This window comes from Ranitomeya variabilis, chromosome 2, assembly GCF_051348905.1.
Source record: "Ranitomeya variabilis isolate aRanVar5 chromosome 2, aRanVar5.hap1, whole genome shotgun sequence".
NCBI classification, from domain to species: Eukaryota; Metazoa; Chordata; class Amphibia; order Anura; family Dendrobatidae; genus Ranitomeya; species Ranitomeya variabilis.
In genome coordinates this window covers 54,793,861-54,813,079 of record NC_135233.1, presented here as the reverse complement: position 1 = coordinate 54,813,079, position 19,219 = coordinate 54,793,861, and the positions used below count along the sequence as shown (strand labels likewise).

Genomic DNA, 19,219 nt, shown 5'->3' with positions numbered 1-19,219 from the left:
GCACTGCAACCATTGTCCAGGAGAGCATGGCCATGTAGCCTCAGACTTCCCAAAAGATAGAAGCATTTGGGAACTACAGCAGCTCTGCCATGAAGTGAAGACCACAGAGTTAGAGCAGGGACCGAAAATCTCTATGTAACAATGGAAATTTGGGCTCTGCAGTTATCAGCACAACCTTTGCCCTGTTGGAAGCTTCATGACTTGGGTTTCCATGGCTGTGCAACTGCATGCAGCATAAAGTCAAAGCACAATGCTAGAGCGGTGTGAAGCTGCCACCATTGGACTCCAGAGTTGGCAAAATGTGTTCTGTGGAGTGACGGATCATGGTTCTCTAGCATCTGTGGGATGAGGCTGGAGTTTGTGAATGCCAGGAGATTGTTGCCCACCTGACTCCATTGTGCAAACTGTCAGTTTGGTGGAGGAGGGTTATTGCTATGGGCAGGGGCGGAACTACCGCGGTCGCAGGGGTCGCAGCTGCGACTGGGCCCGGAGTGCTTAGGACCCGCCCAGTCCAGCAAAGACTGGGCGGGCCCCTAAGCACTGAGCTACAAAATTGTCCGCCGGCCCTTTAAATCAGTGGGTGGCTTTATATGCGGCCAGCCGGCAGGTCCGCAATTCTCCGGGGGCAGCCTTCCGTATCGTGCCGGCAGCCGACCCTTTAACACCCAAGTGCAGGGTAAGCAGCGTTCATTACAGAATGCTGCCTCTCCTGCACAGCAGCACAGGAATGATGTCATCGGGTGGGCGGAGTTACCGCCCAATGCTCTCCTGTCCTGTCCCGACTCCGGAAATAGGAGCTGCTGCCCAACAGAGTCCAGACTCCAGAGCGATCTCTGTGCTGCCATCTCTGTTGATGCAGGTGATCTGTGCCCCTCAGCTCTGCCACCCCCCACTGTTTGCCCCAATATGATCTCTCTGCCCCACGCTGAGTGCCCCAATATGATCTCTGTGCCCCCCCCCGCTGTGTGCCCCAATATGATCTCTGTGCCCCCCACTGTGTGCACCAATATGATCTCTGTGCCCCCCGCTGTATGCCCCAATATGATCTCTGTGCCCCCCCGCTGTATGCACCAGTATGATCTGTACCCCCCGCTGTGTGCACCAATATGATCTCTGTGCCCCCCGCTGTATGCTCCAATATGATCTGTGCCCCAATTTGATCTCTGTGCCCCCCTGCTGTGTGCACCAATATGATCTCTGTGCCCCCCGCTGTATGCACCAGTATGATCTGTGCCCCCCGCTGTGTGCCCCTATATGATCTCTGTGCCCCCCGCTGTATGCACCAGTATGATCTGTGCCCCCTGCTGTGGGCACCAATATGATCTCTGTGCCCCCCCACTGTGTGCACCAATATGATCTCTGTGCCCCCCCGCTGTATGCCCCAATATGATCTCTGTGCCCCGCTGTATGCACCAATATGATCTGTGCCCCCCCGCTGTATGCACCAATATGATCTCTGTGCCCCCAGCTACGTACCCCCTGTGATTTCTGTGCCCTTTGTGAGCGCGGCCCTCCTTCGTGCTTAGGTGTGCGTCTGCAGCCCTGGTCAATGCGGACAAACAGGAGAGCGTGTGCACACCAGGGCCTGTGCAGAAGTGTGAAAAGGCCGCACAGACGCCTGAGCCTCACTCTGAACAGCGCTCTCCTCACCAATCCCCGGCCGGCATCCGCTCCAAGTCCTCAGCACCTCCGTCGCTGGCTGGACAGTGGACCCTCCTCATCCTCCTCCATCTCGGGTGAGTACCAGCATGAAAGCTTTTTACGTATATGCAGCATTTGCAGTTTGACCTGTATACTGTGTATAGACTGCTGTATGTACAATATATAGGTGACACTGCTGTACATAATCACCTATATAATGTATACACAGAAGTCTATATTCATTATATAGGTGACACTGACTAACGTGTATATACGTGATATAAGTGATACTGCTGTGTATATAGTGCGACTATATACTGCAATCACAGTATCACCTATATAATGCATGTACAGCAGTCTATATACATTGTATAGGTGAAACTGCAACTGTGGTATGTAAGTTATATAGGTTATAACACTAATATACTGCGACCGCTGTGTATAGCCCATATAGGCCAGCTGCAGAGTGAGTGAGTGTGTATATATTATACACACACACACTGCAGCTGGCCTATATGGGCTATACACAGCGGTCGCAGTATATTACACACAGTGGTATAACCTATATAACGTACATACCTCAGTCACAGTTTCACTTATATAATAGGTGTGGGTCTGTATATGTGTACACACACACACACACACACACACCATTCTATGATAAAAGTGTCGGACTTTATTGGCCCAACGTGGCAACGTTTCAGATCAATAACAGAACATTTCTCTGATATGAAACTGAAATGTTGCCACATGGGCTGATAAAGAGTCCACTGTTTAAAGGGATTGTAGAGATATAGAAAAAAAAAAAAATACACAGCACCGATGCGCCTACGTGTCACCGCCTCCACAAATAAATAGTACAACTGATTGCCGCAGCTATGCCACGTATGCCTGACCTTAGACACTGGGTGCACATAAAAAGTGGAATGTAAAAATTCAGGCAAAGAAAAAACCAGAAGTGCACTCACCGGTCTCTTGAGCGAAAGTCCTTTATTTAGAACATATGCGGGCACACTTGGGGAGAACGTGGACAAAAGTGCCCGCATATGTAATAAAGGACTTTCGCACAAGAGACCAGTGAGTGCACTTCTGTTTTTTCTTTGCCTGGATATTTAAAGGGATTGTCTCCCACTAGGACAACCTTGTGTTAAACTAAATGTTCACCCCAATAAAATAATAAAGCCTATACTCACCTCCTGTGCCATTCCCACAATTTCTGTGATGGCCCCCTCGGGGCTGTGATGTGCTGTTGAGATGCCCGGCACCAATCAGCGCTGGTGTCGCTGTCTCCATCTTCGGACAAACTGAACGTGAAGAGGAAGTCCAGGATGAGGGTGTGAGTTTGGATCGGGATACCCTCCACGAGGCTGGAGGTTGTGGTCTGTATACAGACAGTGAACTTCAGTCTTGTGAACACAGCCTACAACTAATTCTGTAATGGTGCATGTATACCAACGCAGATCGTGTTTGTTCATGAGTGTCGCCATTTCTAATTCACCTATATATTTTGGCATGGTGGGGGGGGCGCCCCCATTTGAAAGTTCGCACCAGGGCCCATAACTTTGTAGTTACGCCACTGGCTATAGGTATATTTTTTAGGAATCGGTTCAAGTCTGCTAGTTCATGAAGAAAAAAAAATAATAATGTCTTCAATAGTGAAGAGGTTAAGACAGGTGCTAGACAGGGGTCCAATCTGTACATCCCAACACTTCTGTTATGAACTGGAATGGAGATCAGACACTAATCTATGAGGACCTGTCGTGACCTCACATGCTATATTGCATCAAACAAATTCCCATACACCCCTCCAAAATCTTTTAGAAACTCTCCCTGATGAGTGAAGCCATTATTGCAGCATAGGAGGTACAGACTCCATGATAATGCCTTTGGATTATACTGGATGTCATAAAAGACCCCTTTGTTGTAATATGCATGTGTCCAATACTTTTCTCCATGTACTTTATTTTGAATGTTTGCTACTTCTGTTAAGAACATGACAATGTAAAAGAAACACTTCCATTGTTTATTAATCCAATTTACATAATAAAAAGTAACTCAAGAATATTTACATAAAAAAGTCCGTATTTAGTTTTCAGGAAAAACCATATACCCTCCCACCCCCCCCCACCCCCCTTTCCCTCTACAAAAGCTTGGGCCATATCATTCCCACCAAGTAGTTTGACCATAAAACCTGAGTCCATCCAAAATGTCCCTAAGGGCATTTAAGGATCTACAAAGTTTAATAAAAAAAAAAAAATCCACTAACGCAAAGTCTCAAAGATGAAAGACAATACATGAATGTCAGATACGAAAGTTCAGTGGAGGAATCGCCAAGATAAATATCTGTTATTCTGCACAATAGGCTTGGAGAGCGTCACTCGCTCCAGTCATTCAGCTTCATGGTGGATCGTGTACACGAGGATTGACACAGTCACAGGGCATTCGCAGGTTTTTTCCTAGCTCCTTGTGCGTTATTTACGAGTTGAGTTCTTTCTGCATTTCATTCATCTCCTTCATCTGGAAAGAAAATTAAGATGTAAGTCACAGCAGCAGACACCTCAAATATTATTTCTTTAGTTCATTAATAGGAAAATAGTGAAGACTGTATGAATTATTATGGCTCCAGTGATTTGTTAGTGCTTAAATTTTCCAATTAAGTTTCTTTCCACATTAATGTCTCACTTCAGCCCCACTGTGACTGATCACTTAATATATTCTACCCATTAGGGCAGGCCTTTAGGCACTTTTAGTTAGACCTTGGTATCATTGTTCGGCCCTTGGACAGTCCGATACCAGCTTGTATGCGTAAAGACCAATTACATTATAGAAACGTGGGGCAAAAGTGTCAATTGCTTACCTCGGCCTTCTCATATTTGCCCCTCTTCCTTCGTGTGATGATCAAGACCACTATTCCTGCCACAATAGCCACAACCACCACCACGATGACTGCAATCACGCCAGCGGTCAGGCGTTTCATTCTCAGCTCGTGAGGCTTCTCATCGATGAACATGATAATAGGCTCTTTAACCGCCAAGTTTTTGCCATTGACAAGGATTTCAAACTTATTGTCAGGATTCATGAGGCTGTCTCCCTTAATCTGGAAGAGAAAGCATTTCACATTTAACAGCTCATTCCATAAACTCCATCGCGGTTCCATCCAACACCACCATGACATCAGAAATGTGGGTTCACTGAAAACAGCATTACAGAATATGGAAACACTTACATCTTTTTCCATGTAGTATCCAACATCGGCAATGTCAACTTCACCGGCAGCCTTTTCACTGGAATTTTGTTGCAAATTAACATAGATGTAAGATTCTTCCATCTGTAGAGAAGAAAGTGGGTAGAGTTGTAAAAGGCAGCACGGTGGCGCAGTGGTTAGCACCGCAGCCTTGCAGCAAGGACAACATCTGCAAGGAGTCTGTATGTTCTGTGTTTGGGTGGGTTTCCTCTGGGTTCTTCGGTTTCCTCCCACACTCCAAAGACAATACTGAGGCAATTTAGATTGGGAGCCCCAATGGTGACAGCGATGATAATGTGCAAAACTGTAAAGCGCTGCGGAATATGTTTGCGCTATATAAAAAATAAAGATCATCACCACATTGTCTGCCAATGGCATTTTCTTTAACTATCCTGCTGATAACATATGTAACCAAAGGTCGGGTCCCACCACCCATTGACTGCTGAAATAAGAGTCCTTTGTGCCATTTACATGTTCAGTCAAGCATGTGTGTGGATCTGTTCAATGTCTATGGGACAGATTGCGGGATCAATGTCAGAGCCAAAATTACCCAGACAATGAAGCAGCAATGTGCATGTTTGACCAGCGCTTAAAAGGCTATTTGGGGACCCCGGACTGTCAGCCATTTTGTCAGTGTCTGACAACAGTCTGGTTCCACCAGCAAGACCCACCATGTAGTGTCAATGGGAAGTCTCACCTCAATGCCTTTAAAGTATTTCTCAGGCAGCTTGTAACGGGTTGTGGTCAAGTTCTTTAGTGCCCTGTTGGGTGAAGGAAAGTGTTACTTTAGCATTCAACAATATATACATACATTTGTCATAAGTCCATAAAAAGGTAACTTACGCCTGCACATCTGCAATGTTCACACTGTCTGTGTCATTACGCTTCATTTCAACAATTACCCAACTGTAAAAATAAGGGAAAAAAATAGTTATGTAGCATCTATCCATCCACACTAGTAGATCTGACACAAGGTGTGTAACTGCAGAAAAGAGACATGGACCACACATTGATCTAATGCTGCTAGGCAAACATTTGTGTCTTTTTGGATGTGTGGTCCATTTTTTTTTTTTAATTTATTTATTTTTTTTAAGGTTCAGCAGAGCAACTAGTGGATTACAAACGTCAGGATTTGTGCCATATTTACTTGGCGTTTCAAACACTTTTGGTATTTTTTTTTTTTGACCGATAATGGGGCATAACTTCACTTGAAGTTTATGTGGCCCAATTTGCAACACAGTGCCAGAAGTTTTTGCCACATTTCTGGCAAATAGAGTAAGCCAAGTGCATTGGCATCACAACTGAGCCCAGTGATTGGCTGCAGCGGTCACATACACTGTAGTTATGGCGACATTTCTGTGGAGTTATTGGAGAAGGTAGTGCAGAGTTTGTTTGTTGTTTTTTAACATGAGCAAGCCGATTGCTCTTAAAAGGGTTTTTCAGTCATCACTTAAGTGGAAGACTGCATAAGAGAAAGTAACATGGCACAGAGCACCACTATAATAACTTAGGCACAATATAAGACTGCTTGGACAGGTTTACAAAAAAATATAGACAGCCTTCGTAAGTGGACATGAGCTGACCAGTGGACCTTTTGGTCAGTGATGTCATATTATGGTCTGGATTTCGTGAAAAGACTCCTGAACACGTTGACACTTACTAAGTCCTAACAAGCTCGGGACACTTCTTAGTTTCTATGTCTTCCTTTTCAGTTCTCCTGACTCCAGCAGAGTTGACGCACCAGCAGGTCTGTGTACCATTGCATTGCCTTGCTTTAAAGGTACCATCGGCGTCACAATCGGGATTGTAGAGTCCATCGTTGTCAATAAGGGCATTTGGAGGTCTTTGTCTTCTCCCGGCTTTTGTACCAAGGCTTTCCTTCTTCATTAGCAGGCATTTTGGAATCACTGAAGAAAAAATAAATAAATAAATCAGTATGTAGAATGGTATAACATCACTTTTCCTTTAAAGTTCGAATGTTCTGTTCATCTTTCAGACCCACTGATATGCAGCTTGCAACTAAATCAAAGTTTCAGATTTTTCTTGCAGAAGTGTCTCCCAGTAGTATAGGTTGGATGTGAGGAATTTATACAAGATGTTGCACCTCCCATTAGCCAATATTCGCACAACTTTTATTTTAATGCCATCTTTTTGTCCGTTTCTCTGCCCTCCCTGTCCCTGTAGCTTCTTTCCCCCCCACAATGCTGTACAAATCCACCCAACTTCCTCTGCTGTTGGAATCTTTAACACCGAAGGTAGGTGGAGCAGAGCCTTCAAAACCAAGAAATCTTACAGATTTATAATTTTTTTGGGAAGATCACTCATCTAAAAAAAACAGATTCTCTGCAGTGACTGGTCAAAATTTATTCAACTTTAGAAAGTTGCATAACTTTGCATTTAGGAGGAAGAAAAAAAAAAATCCTGTAAAATTCAGCATTGCTCATACAGCTCACAACATAAATGTGCCCCAACATCTGCTTTGCAGGAATGACGGTACCCAATACATTAATACTTACATTTACTGCAGTTGACCTCCTTTGAGTCAGGCCCTATAGAGAGGGTACACGCGCAGTTAGCAGCACCACCGCCTCCAGCAGCGGTACATTTACCATCGAAGTGTGTGTCGCATTTGCAGTCTGTAGAAGAAAAGACATCGTACTATAAATCCACATTAGTAATACAGAGATTCATACTACAAATCATATACCAAATATGCTTGGAATTACAGGCACACAGAAAATTGCTCAAGTGCAGCTCAAGTAACGACCCAGTGAGTGCCGTTATGGCGATCAATATGGAGTTAACGCTGCTCAAATTGGTGCATAGTACAATAATTCACTGACCACTGTAGATCTTCTGAATGGATAGAAATTGTTGCAAAAGTCTACAGTTTACAAGACCCCACTGGCAGTGCCATGCTGCTGCTGCAGTGTGCATTAAAAATCTTAATGAATCTGCATAATGTATATTGAAGTCTCCCAATCCTATTTTTGCAATGAATGAGCTTCACTTATAAACCAGAGTGTTAAGGGCATTTACCCTTCCCCATACACAATATGTAAGGGATATTTTATACAGATATTACAGGTGTATTTATGACCATAGCCATAGACCTCCAAAAATATAGGAATGCAACAGCAGAATGACTGCACAGGCTTTGCACCAATCGCTCATGAAATTATTCTGGAACGTTACAGAACTGCCCTGTTAGACCACATTCCCCATAAACACATGACTGATCTCATTACAGGTATAGTGCCCCATATAAAAACTCATTATCTTGATGAGACCATTTTTAATTGGGGTTTTTCTACTACCCACATGTGGCACTTTAAGCTTTTGCCAAAATGGAACTAAATGCAGCACAGGTCAGCAAGGCCAAGAAGGAGCCACCGGAGAAGAGTGATCAGTCCCGCTTTCAATCTCCTGCTTTGCAGACTGATTGCATCCTCTGACTACACACAGTGCAGCGAAGCATGGCAAGTCCTATAGTCCCATGTGAAGCTGTTCATGACCAGAGAGGCTGCAGCACAACTCGCCATTACGTGTTAAAGGTAATCTTTCACATTTGACCTCTGTAAATTATTAATATGGGCATACAGGTTATAGATTGCCTAAAACAGTCCTCCCTGTGCCTCATAAGATCTCTGGTTGCTGAGAAATCATCTTATCATTTTATATAAATGACCTTTCAGGCTCTAGGGCAGATGGTGCTGTTAAGATAACTCCTTCATGTAAAGCAAGCTCTGGAGGCAGAGTTACCAGTGTGAGGTTATGTGCCCACTATAAGGAAGTGGACACAGCGTATTTTCGCTGTGTTCTAATCATGCATGTAAATCGGCATGCGTTTACGCATCCAATACATATCTATTGTGGAAATTTATGTTGTGGAGACTAAAGTCTCTGCAACAGAAATGAACATGCCACGGCTCGAAAACACACCATGGGCGAGTTTACGCCGAGTCAAATAGAAGCACAGATGGCATGGGATTTCTATAAATCCCATCCACTGTGCTTGTGATCTAGAATGCAGCACTATTCCCGAGTGCTCTCCTGGTCTCACTGTAGAGCTGTGTGTGATCATACCGGACACATCTGGAGGTTCCTCCCAGCTTCAATCTCACAGGTAGACAGGGCTGCAATAGTGTTACAATACAGCAGAGCAGCAAAAAATGTGTTTGCAATTGAATTTCTCCTATTCTGTGTTAGTTACAAGTCTAACATTGGTAACTCTCCTTTTATGTGACAGAAGCTCTGGAGGCAGAGTTATATTCCAGGATCCTCCCAGAGCCTAGAAGAGGTCATGTATATAAAGTGATAATGGACTCTACAATAAAGGTACCTTCACACGAAACGACATTATAACGATATCGCTAGCAATCCGTGACGTTGCAGCGTCCTCGCTAGCGATATCGTTTCGTTTGACACGCAGCAGCGATCAGGATCCTGCTGTGATGTCGCTGGTCGCTGAATAAAGTCCAGAACTTTATTTGGTCGTCCGATCGCTGTGTATCGTTGTGTTTGAAAGCAAAAGCAACGATACCAGCGATATTTTACACTGGTAACCAGGGTAAACATCGGGTTACTAAGCGCAGGGCCGCGCTTAGTTACCCGATGTTTACCCTGGTTACTAGCGTAAAATGTAAAAAAAACAAACAGCACATACTCACATTGCGTCCCCTGCAGTCTGCTTCCTCCTCTGACTCAGCGCCGCAAAGTGAAAGTGAAAGCAGCACAGCGGTGACGTCACCGCTCTGCTCTCACTGTACGGCGCTCAGTCAGTCAGGAAGTGGACGCAGGGGGACGTGAATGTAAGTATGTGCTGTTTGTTTTTTTTAGATTTTACGCTGGTAACCAGGGTAAACATCGGGTTACTAAGCGCGGCCCTGCGCTTAGTTACCCGATGTTTACCCTGGTTACCAGGGGACCTCGGCATAGTTGATCGCTGGAGAGCGGTCTGTGTGACAGCTCTCCAGCGACCAAACAGCGACGCTGAAGCGATCGACATCGTTGTCGCTATCGCTGCAGCGTCGCTTCGTGTGAAGGTACCTTAAGGCATCCGATAGGAGACACAGGTAAAGCTTTTTCCAGCATTCTATATCCTGTTTGGCCATAGTAATATAGGTGTAGATAAGAGTCTGTCACCAGACTAGACCTTAAGGTACCTTCACACGAAACGACATTATAACGATATCGCTAGCAATCCGTGACGTTGCAGCGTCCTCGCTAGCGATATCGTTTCGTTTGACACGCAGCAGCGATCAGGATCCTGCTGTGATGTCGCTGGTCGCTGAATAAAGTCCAGAACTTTATTTGGTCGTCCGATCGCTGTGTATCGTTGTGTTTGAAAGCAAAAGCAACGATACCAGCGATATTTTACACTGGTAACCAGGGTAAACATCGGGTTACTAAGCGCAGGGCCGCGCTTAGTTACCCGATGTTTACCCTGGTTACTAGCGTAAAATGTAAAAAAAACAAACAGCACATACTCACATTGCGTCCCCTGCAGTCTGCTTCCTCCTCTGACTCAGCGCCGCAAAGTGAAAGTGAAAGCAGCACAGCGGTGACGTCACCGCTCTGCTCTCACTGTACGGCGCTCAGTCAGTCAGGAAGTGGACGCAGGGGGACGTGAATGTAAGTATGTGCTGTTTGTTTTTTTTAGATTTTACGCTGGTAACCAGGGTAAACATCGGGTTACTAAGCGCGGCCCTGCGCTTAGTTACCCGATGTTTACCCTGGTTACCAGGGGACCTCGGCATCGTTGATCGCTGGAGAGCGGTCTGTGTGACAGCTCTCCAGCGACCAAACAGCGACGCTGCAGCGATCGACATCGTTGTCGCTATCGCTGCAGCGTCGCTTCGTGTGAAGGTACCTTAAGTAATGGAGTCATTATTTCAAAGAGTGACCTTGTTGGGTAGAAAGATTGAAAATAGAGGGTACATTGCACTAAAGAGGACAAACTATGCAGGGGAGCAAGATGAGGATCTAAGGATGAAGGCCAAATATTTTTAGATAGACCTTGTCTGAACCTGCCATGACTATGGGGGGCATCCCAACAGTCAGACAATTTTTTTTGTTCCCAAGGAAATCATCAACTGCTAGAGCCGTCAAGCCAAAAAAAAAAAAAAAAAAAAAAAAACACCCACACACCAAACAAATACCTGTTATTCGAATGACTCTTGCCCGACTTCTCCCCTCCCCCAGGGGCAGACAACATATCATTGGTGCAACCTATGGTCGCACAGGGGCCCCTTCCTACCTCCATAGCACATGCACTTTTTTTACATCTTGGGCTGCAAAGGGCCCATATATTGTTTTTGCACAGGGGCCCTTTTCAGTCTGTGTCCACCACTGCCCTCCCCAATACACTGCGATGTACTGTCCAACGTTCCAGTGCTCTTTGGGTAGAGGCAGCAGCTTATTCGACCGCAGGATGAGAGGTTGGAGAGATCAGGCAATTGGAGTTCAGCCTCCATGTCTGACCACAGCACAGGAGAGAGAAATGGGGCCATACATACTAGATGGTTGGCCAATGCTAACACAATCAGTGGTATTTGAGCCTTTACTTCCTTCATATCAAAGAACACAAAAGAATCTTAAATTTTGACAAAAGCGGTCAACAGCCATCAAATGGCCAGTCCAAGTCTAAGTGTACAGAGCAGTCCGATATGTCCCAGCTACTCTGAATTAATGGAAAGGCCGTACAACTGTTCTGTTATATGACAGCCATTACATGATTTAGAGGCAAGACATCACAGATGAATTTTTGCAGTTTTGTATGCTTGTAAAATCTTTACCCCCTTTCTGCCCTCGGACAGGATAGTACATCCGAGGTTGGATCCCCTACTTTGATGTGGGTTCTGGCGGTGAGCCCACATCAAAGCCACGACATGTTAGCCGTTTTGAACAGCTGACATGTGCGCACAATAGCAGCGAGTGGAATCGTGATTCACCCACCGCTATTAACTAGTTAAATGCCGCTGACAGTGGCATTTAACTACCGCTTCAGGGCACGTGGCCGGAAATGCGCTTATCACCGACCCCAGTCACATGATCAGCGATGCGTCAGGATAGTAACCATGGAGCTCCTTGAAACCTCTATGGTTACTGATGCCAGTTTGCTGTGAGCGCCACCCTGTGGTCAGCACTCATAGCAAGCCTGTAATTCACCTGATCGCTAAACGGCGTAGCGAGAAAAAAAATTTGTGACACCAAAATTACATTTTTTGGGTCGCTGCAACATTGCATTAAAATGCAATAACGGGTGATCAAAAGAACGTATCTGCACCAAAACGGTATCACTATAAAAGTCAGCTCGGCACAAAAAAAAAAAAAAAAAAAAAAAACGACCTCACCCGACCCCAGATCATGAAAAATGGAGATGCTATGGTTATCGGAAAATGGCGCAATTTTTTTTTTTTTTTGCAAAGTTTGGCATTTTTTTTCACCACCTAGATAAAAAAAAATTACCTAGACATGTTTGGTGTCTATGAACCCGTACTGACCTGGAGAATCATAACGGCAGGTCAGTTTTAGCATTTAGTGAACCTAGCAAAAAAGCCAAACAAAAAACACGCATGGGATTGCACTTTTTTTTGCAATTTCACCGCAGTTGGAATTTTTTTTCCCCATTTTCTAGTACACGTCATGGTAAAACCAATGATGTCGTTGAAAAGTACAACTCGTCCCGCAAAAAAATAAGCCCTCACAGCCATTTTGACAGAAAAATAAAAAAGTTATGGCTCTGGGAAGGAGGGGATCGAAAAACGAACATGGAAAATCCCAAGGTGATGAAGAGGTTAATACAGGTACCATTTCCTGTAGTGCAACAATATCAAGCCTGAAAAACACTTAGTGCAGGTGTGATCACACTCTAAAGTCTCAAAGCCACCATACAGAGCAACACTGGCCGACGGTAGTGTATGGAGGCAGCGCCCAACTCTCCCTACATAGAAGGGCCAGGTCCTTCTCTAATTCTAACGGCAGATTTCCAACGGCTGACCCCTTTCGTCCTCCAGGAGGATAAGCTGCCACCAGAGGAGTCTGGCATTGGCTAGGACACGAGTGGTCGGAGGAACCAAGCATTTGTGTATGGGCAATTTTAGGAGCTATAGCTGTCAGCCGAACGATCAACCAAAATAATCGGTCACCCAACAGCCATACATTGTGTATGGAGGAGTGAAAAGGGGTAGTCACCCAGAAATGAGGGGGACACTTAGTCTTTCACTACAGAGAAGTTTAAAAACCCTAAAAAACATATTTGAGATATACCCCTTAGCAAGTAGGATGCCATAGTGGATAGGAGTAAAAATACTGGTTTGGGGGTTCCCCTTGCATGCCAAGTTTTGCACTGCATCAAGTCTAAAATGTGAACGTAGTCTTGTATAAGGTATTAGAAGCTAACCTTAAGCAGAATATTGAGCCAAGTTGTTAATACAGAAAAATAGGCTAAACTAAGTTCTAGTTGGGCTGACGGCGTTACCATCCACACTGAAAGCTCCCCTCCCCCACCAGACCCTATTCTCCAGTGTCTCCACCATACAGAGTCATAATAGACAAGTCTATAGGATAGAACAGCCCCAGGTACAGTCACCGCCACTCCCTGTAACGTCACAGGAGTAAGCAGGGATAAATAGGGCCACCTGCCCCCCTCCCCCTGAGGGAGCACAACCCGGCGCCATTTTGTTATAGAGCCACACCTCATGCAGTGCAGCCTGGGCAGGAAGCTGCCCCCATGCCAGCCTGAGCCATGAAGCCATCTAGGCATGAGACCTGCCCGTGTTATAGAAGCACAGAGCAGACAAGGAAGAGATAACGGTTCAGAGGCGCTATCTTATCAGCACCAGATAACACTAGTCACACATACACCTCACTGTCACCTCCCTATCTTATCACCAATTACACAGGCCACATATACCCAAGAAAGACAGAAATTCTGCCAATATGAACTTGGACCAATATACCAAAGCTAACGGGAGCGAGCTCAGTAAGGCTGTGTTCACATCGCTCTTTTAGGCCACAACTCTGAATAATCACACTAAAAATGCAGCAATTTTAAGTAGGTTTTAGAAAACTGGAAAAAAGAAAAACCCAAACAGTATAAATTTACTCTAATGTTAGCAACCTGTGACCCACATATTCCAGCAGAGGGTTTGCTGGGAGTTGTGGTTAATCCAGCAGCAGAGGAATCACAGGTTACCAGACACGGTGTTATAGACTACTTCCATAGTAGAAACCAGCAGGGGTTACAGTAACACCAGGGCAGTGTAGTCTAAGGAGGCCCAAAACAGAAGACCACCACTATTAAAAACAGTTAGGATCCTGATGGACATCTCACATTGGGGGCTCAGTGCGATTTCCACCTAATTACATTAAGTGAACCCTATTGGCAAAGTATAATGGCCATTTTATTCAATAGTCTGGCAAGTTCACAGATCCTTAAAAAAAAAAAAAAAAAAACAAACTCAATTAAACCAACCAGGATGGGAGAACCCTAGAGCACCACATTGAGACACTACAACACCCAGCAGGCTTGCCCACAGTTTCTAGTTACATTGTATCACCCCACCATTCTATGTCAATCAAACTCTGGCTCCACTGATCCTGGGGAGGGGGATCAGGGTACAGGGCTGGATTATTGGCCACCATTACAGATTACACACCCCTCCAGGACCCCACAGGGGCTAGTGCAGGGACTCACCTTGGCTTTGAGCCTGTGTGATGAGGATACAGCAGAGCAGGGCAGCTCCAAGCCCTAACATAGCGGAGGTCTTCATCCTTCTGGACTCCTCTGCCTTGATTATGTCCTTTGGGGTCTGAGCCTTCACCTGCAGTGGCTTCCTCCTCCTCCTTATACCAGGTCAGACCGGTCCGACAGGTCCCTCCCTGAATCACAAACAAGGACGAAACTTGCTGTTCTCTAGTTACACCTGGATACTCTGCTGCTCCCCTCCCCCACCGAAACCAGTGCCCTGGGGGGTTCTGTGCAGATCCTTAGAACTGGAGCAGCAGGAGGAAGCTCTGAGCCTGGGATCCAGATGTCAGCCCCAGCAGCAAAGAGGGACCAGATCTCCAAAAAGAAGAGTGCAAACCCCAGGAGCTCCTGCAGGTGAGTTATATAGAAGAGGGCAGTGACGTCACAGGTCACCTGGCTGAAACTAGGAGTGGTGACTCACCTGGGCAGGAAGGAGGGAAGTCTCCAGCACTACCTGCTCTGTGTCATCTGTGACCCTCTGCCCACAGGGAAACTCTCTGCATTCTGCCCACAGCTTGCTGAAACTCATTACTCACCTCCACAAGTCTCTGTCCCAAATGAGTAAATAAACTGCAAAGGTTTCTGTGGTTTGTGTGTTACATATAAAAAGCAGGAATGATCGGAACAGTCAAATCAGAAGAAAATAAGTATGGCTATCCTAAATCATTGGAAGAAGGTTTGTAAAAAATAAATGCTGCTGTGTTTCTGTAACTCTGAAAAGCCAAAGGAAAAAGTCTCAAGTCTCAAAAAGTCTGAATTTATACTAAGAATAAGTTAATATGAAAAAATAATATAAAAAATACTTTGCATAAAAAGGATATATATTATAGAGAAATCTATAGATGTAAATAAACACACACATATGTGTGTGTGTGTATATATATATATATATATATATATATATATATATATATATATATATATATATATATATTATATTATATTATATTATATAAAGAAATACAAAGACCATCAAAGCAATGATGGCGGAATGCTGCCATAAATTTGTATTTAATTATTTTACTCACTTATACAGCACCATTAATCCACAGCACTTTGCACACATTATCATCATTGTCCCCATTGGGACTCACAATCTGGATTCCCTATCAGTATGTGTTTGGACTGTGGGAAGAAACCAGAGAACACACATACAAACACGGGGAGAACATACAAACTACCTGCAGATGTTGTCCTTGGTGGGATTTGAACCCAGCACTGCAAAGCTGCAGTCCTAACCACTGATCCACTGGGCTGGCTAAAATTGCTTTTCAAGGTCAAAAAATCTTTGCGCAACGCGGAGTTCTGCAGAAATGTTATGATTTCTGAGCCACGTTCACAAGTTCAGTATTTGGTCAGCATTTTGCATCATTTGTAAACCAAAATCAGAAGTGGAACAATCAAAGGAAAAGTATAATAGAAACAGGTCACCACTTCCGTATTTTTCTCCTACTTCTGGTTTTGGCTTACAAATACTGATGTCTAGGGTTGAGCGACTTTCATTTTTTTAAGGTCGAGTCGGGTTTTGTGAAACCCGACTTTGTCCAGAGTCGAGTCGAGTGCAGTCGGCCGATTATCGCTAAAAGTCGGGGATCGACCGAAACACGAAACCCAATGCAAGTCAATGGGGAAGCATAGTCGGCAGTGAGTGGAGGCCAGGAAAACACCTACAGTGCCCATTTTAATGCCAAAAACATCCATTCTTGTTTCTGAAGCTTGTCAATCTTAATTAACTTTATAATAATAGTTGTTCAATGGAACTTGGGGGTCATTTGGCAAATTTGTGGGGGGTAGGGCTGGTTCAAGGTTTTAGTGGGCCCAGGAATCGTGGACTACGTCACGGCGGTGGAGCAGGGAGAGGAAAGTATTTCAACGTTGCAAGTGCTGTGATCCTGAGCAAGCAGGGGGGCCCACTCGTTCGCATTGGCACTGGCACAGGGCCCCTCAAAGTACAGCGGTGTGTTTGCATGGCGGGGGTGCCTCCCACCAGCAGCGACACTTTTGCGTACTCTGAGGGGCCCTGTGCCAGTGACATCGCCAACGAGTATGCCCCCCCCCCACCTGATGAAGGAACCTGCACTTTCATCTGCACCTTCCTCTTTGTCCCTGTGTAAGGTGGTATAACATGCGGGAAGGGGAACCTTACTTTCAGCAGGGTCAGATTCTGGCTGTGTAGAGTGCAAGGGGAATGTAGTGGTCTGGGTCAATGTACCAGCAGACTCATCTAGCAGTGGCTGGGCAATGGGCAGGATGAGGAGGAAACAGATATAGGGCCAAAGAATAAAGTAGGCTAAATGCAGTTCAAAATTGGTAACAGGACAGGACTAAACAGGCGGCATTGCTTTGTTCAGTGGAGTAGCAAACCCAGGAGCAGCAGACACTGTTTTAAGGGCCCAACCACACTAGTAGGCCAAATGCAGTTTAATATCTGATACTATAGGCCCAAAGCCAGAAGGTTGAAGCTCAGCTTTATTCAGTTGAGGGCAAACACCAGGGAGGGGCAGACACCGTTAGTAGGCCCTAACCACCAATTTTTAAAATAACAGCACTTAATGAGAGCCAGAAGGTTGAAGCTCAGCTTTATTCAGTTGAGGGCAAACACCAGGGAGGGGCAGACACCGTTAGTAGGCCCTAACCACCAATTTTTAAAATAACAGCACTTAATGAGAGCCAGAAGGTTGAAGCTCAGCTTTATTCAGTTGAGGGCAAACACCAGGGAGGGGCAGACACCGTTAGTAGGCCCTAACCACCAATTTTTAAAAACACAGCACTTAATGAGAGCCAGAAGGTTGAAGCTCAGCTTTATTCAGTTGAGGAAAAACACCAGGCAGGGGCAGACACCGTTAGTAGGCCCTAACCACCAATTTTTAAAATAACAGCACTTAATGAGAGCCAGAAGGTTGAAGCTCAGCTTTATTCAGTTGAGGGCAAACACCAGGGAGGGGCAGACACCGTTAGTAGGCCCTAACCACCAATTTTTAAAATAACAGCACTTAATGAGAGCCAGAAGGTTGAAGCTCAGCTTTATTCAGTTGAGGAAAAACACCAGGGAGGGGCAGACACCGTTAGTAGGCCCTAACCACCAATTTTTAAAATAACAGCACTTAATGAGAGCCAGAAGGTTGAAGCTCAGCTTTATTCAGTTGAGGAAAAACACCAGGGAGGGGCAGACACCGTTAGTAGGCCCTAACCACCAATTTTTAAAATAACAGCACTTAATGAGAGCCAGAAGGTTGAAGCTCAGCTTTATTCAGTTGAGGAAAAACACCAGGGAGGGGCAGACACCGTTAGTAGGCCCTAACCACCAATTTTTGAAAACACAGCACTTAATGAGAGCCAGAAGGATGAAGCTCAGCTTTATTCAGTTGAGGGCAAACACCAGGGAGGGGCAGACACCGTTAGTAGGCCCTAACCACCAATTTTTAAAATAACAGCACTTAATGAGAGCCAGAAGGTTGAAGCTCAGCTTTATTCAGTTGAGGAAAAACACCAGGGAGGGGCAGACACCGTTAGTAGGCCCTAACCACCAATTTTTAAAATAACAGCACTTAATGAGAGCCAGAAGGTTGAAGCTCAGCTTTATTCAGTTGAGGAAAAACACCAGGGAGGGGCAGACACCGTTAGTAGGCCCTAACCACCAATTTTTGAAAACACAGCACTTAATGAGAGCCAGAAGGATGAAGCTCAGCTTTATTCAGTTGAGGGCAAACACCAGGGAGGGGCAGACACACCGTTAGTAGGCCCTAACCACCAATTTTTAAAATAACAGCACTTAATGAGAGCCAGAAGGTTGAAGCTCAGCTTTATTCAGTTGAGGGCAAACACCAGGGAGGGGCAGACACCGTTAGTAGGCCCTAACCACCAATTTTTAAAATAACAGCACTTAATGAGAGCCAGAAGGTTGAAGCTCAGCTTTATTCAGTTGAGGAAAAACACCAGGGAGGGGCAGACACCGTTAGTAGGCCCTAACCACCAATTTTTGAAAACACAGCACTTAATGAGAGCCAGAAGGATGAAGCTCAGCTTTATTCAGTTGAGGAAAAACACCAGGCAGGGTCAGACACCGTTAGTAGGCCCTAACCACCAATTTTTAAAATAACAGCACTTAATGAGAGCCAGAAGGTTGAAGCTCAGCTTTATTCAGTTGAGGGCAAACACCAGGGAGGGGCAGACACCGTTAGTAGGCCCTAACCACCAATTTTTAAAATAACAGCACTTAATGAGAGCCAGAAGGTTGAAGCTCAGCTTTATTCAGTTGAGGAAAAACACCAGGGAGGGGCAGACACCGTTAGTAGGCCCTAACCACCAATTTTTAAAATAACAGCACTTAATGAGAGCCAGAAGGTTGAAGCTCAGCTTTATTCAGTTGAGGAAAAACACCAGGGAGGGGCAGACACCGTTAGTAGGCCCTAACCACCAATTTTTGAAAACACAGCACTTAATGAGAGCCAGAAGGATGAAGCTCAGCTTTATTCAGTTGAGGACAAACACCAGGCAGGGGCAGACACCGTTATTAGGCCCTAACCACCAATTTTTAAAATAACAGCACTTAATGAGAGCCAGAAGGTTGAAGCTCAGCT

The 19,219-nt window shown here is 45.1% G+C and overlaps 1 protein-coding gene and 1 long non-coding RNA gene across 2 annotated transcripts; one reads left to right on the top strand and one right to left on the bottom strand.

Moving 5' to 3' along the window:
* Positions 1–3,583: 3,583 nt before the first annotated feature.
* On the bottom strand, positions 3,584–14,987 carry EPCAM (epithelial cell adhesion molecule). The gene is made up of 8 exons (XM_077282434.1): positions 14,586–14,987; positions 7,402–7,521; positions 6,546–6,792; positions 5,729–5,791; positions 5,583–5,646; positions 4,868–4,969; positions 4,499–4,738; positions 3,584–4,158 (listed from the first exon to the last, which is right to left on the bottom strand). The coding sequence occupies exons 1-8, from the start codon at positions 14,659–14,661 to the stop codon at positions 4,117–4,119; spliced, it is 954 nt and encodes a 317-aa protein (XP_077138549.1). The 5' UTR covers positions 14,662–14,987; the 3' UTR covers positions 3,584–4,116.
* On the top strand, positions 14,892–15,333 carry LOC143804388 (uncharacterized). The gene is made up of 2 exons (XR_013221016.1): positions 14,892–14,993; positions 15,128–15,333. It is a non-coding gene; the product is annotated as an uncharacterized LOC143804388 (long non-coding RNA).
* Positions 15,334–19,219: the final 3,886 nt, after the last annotated feature.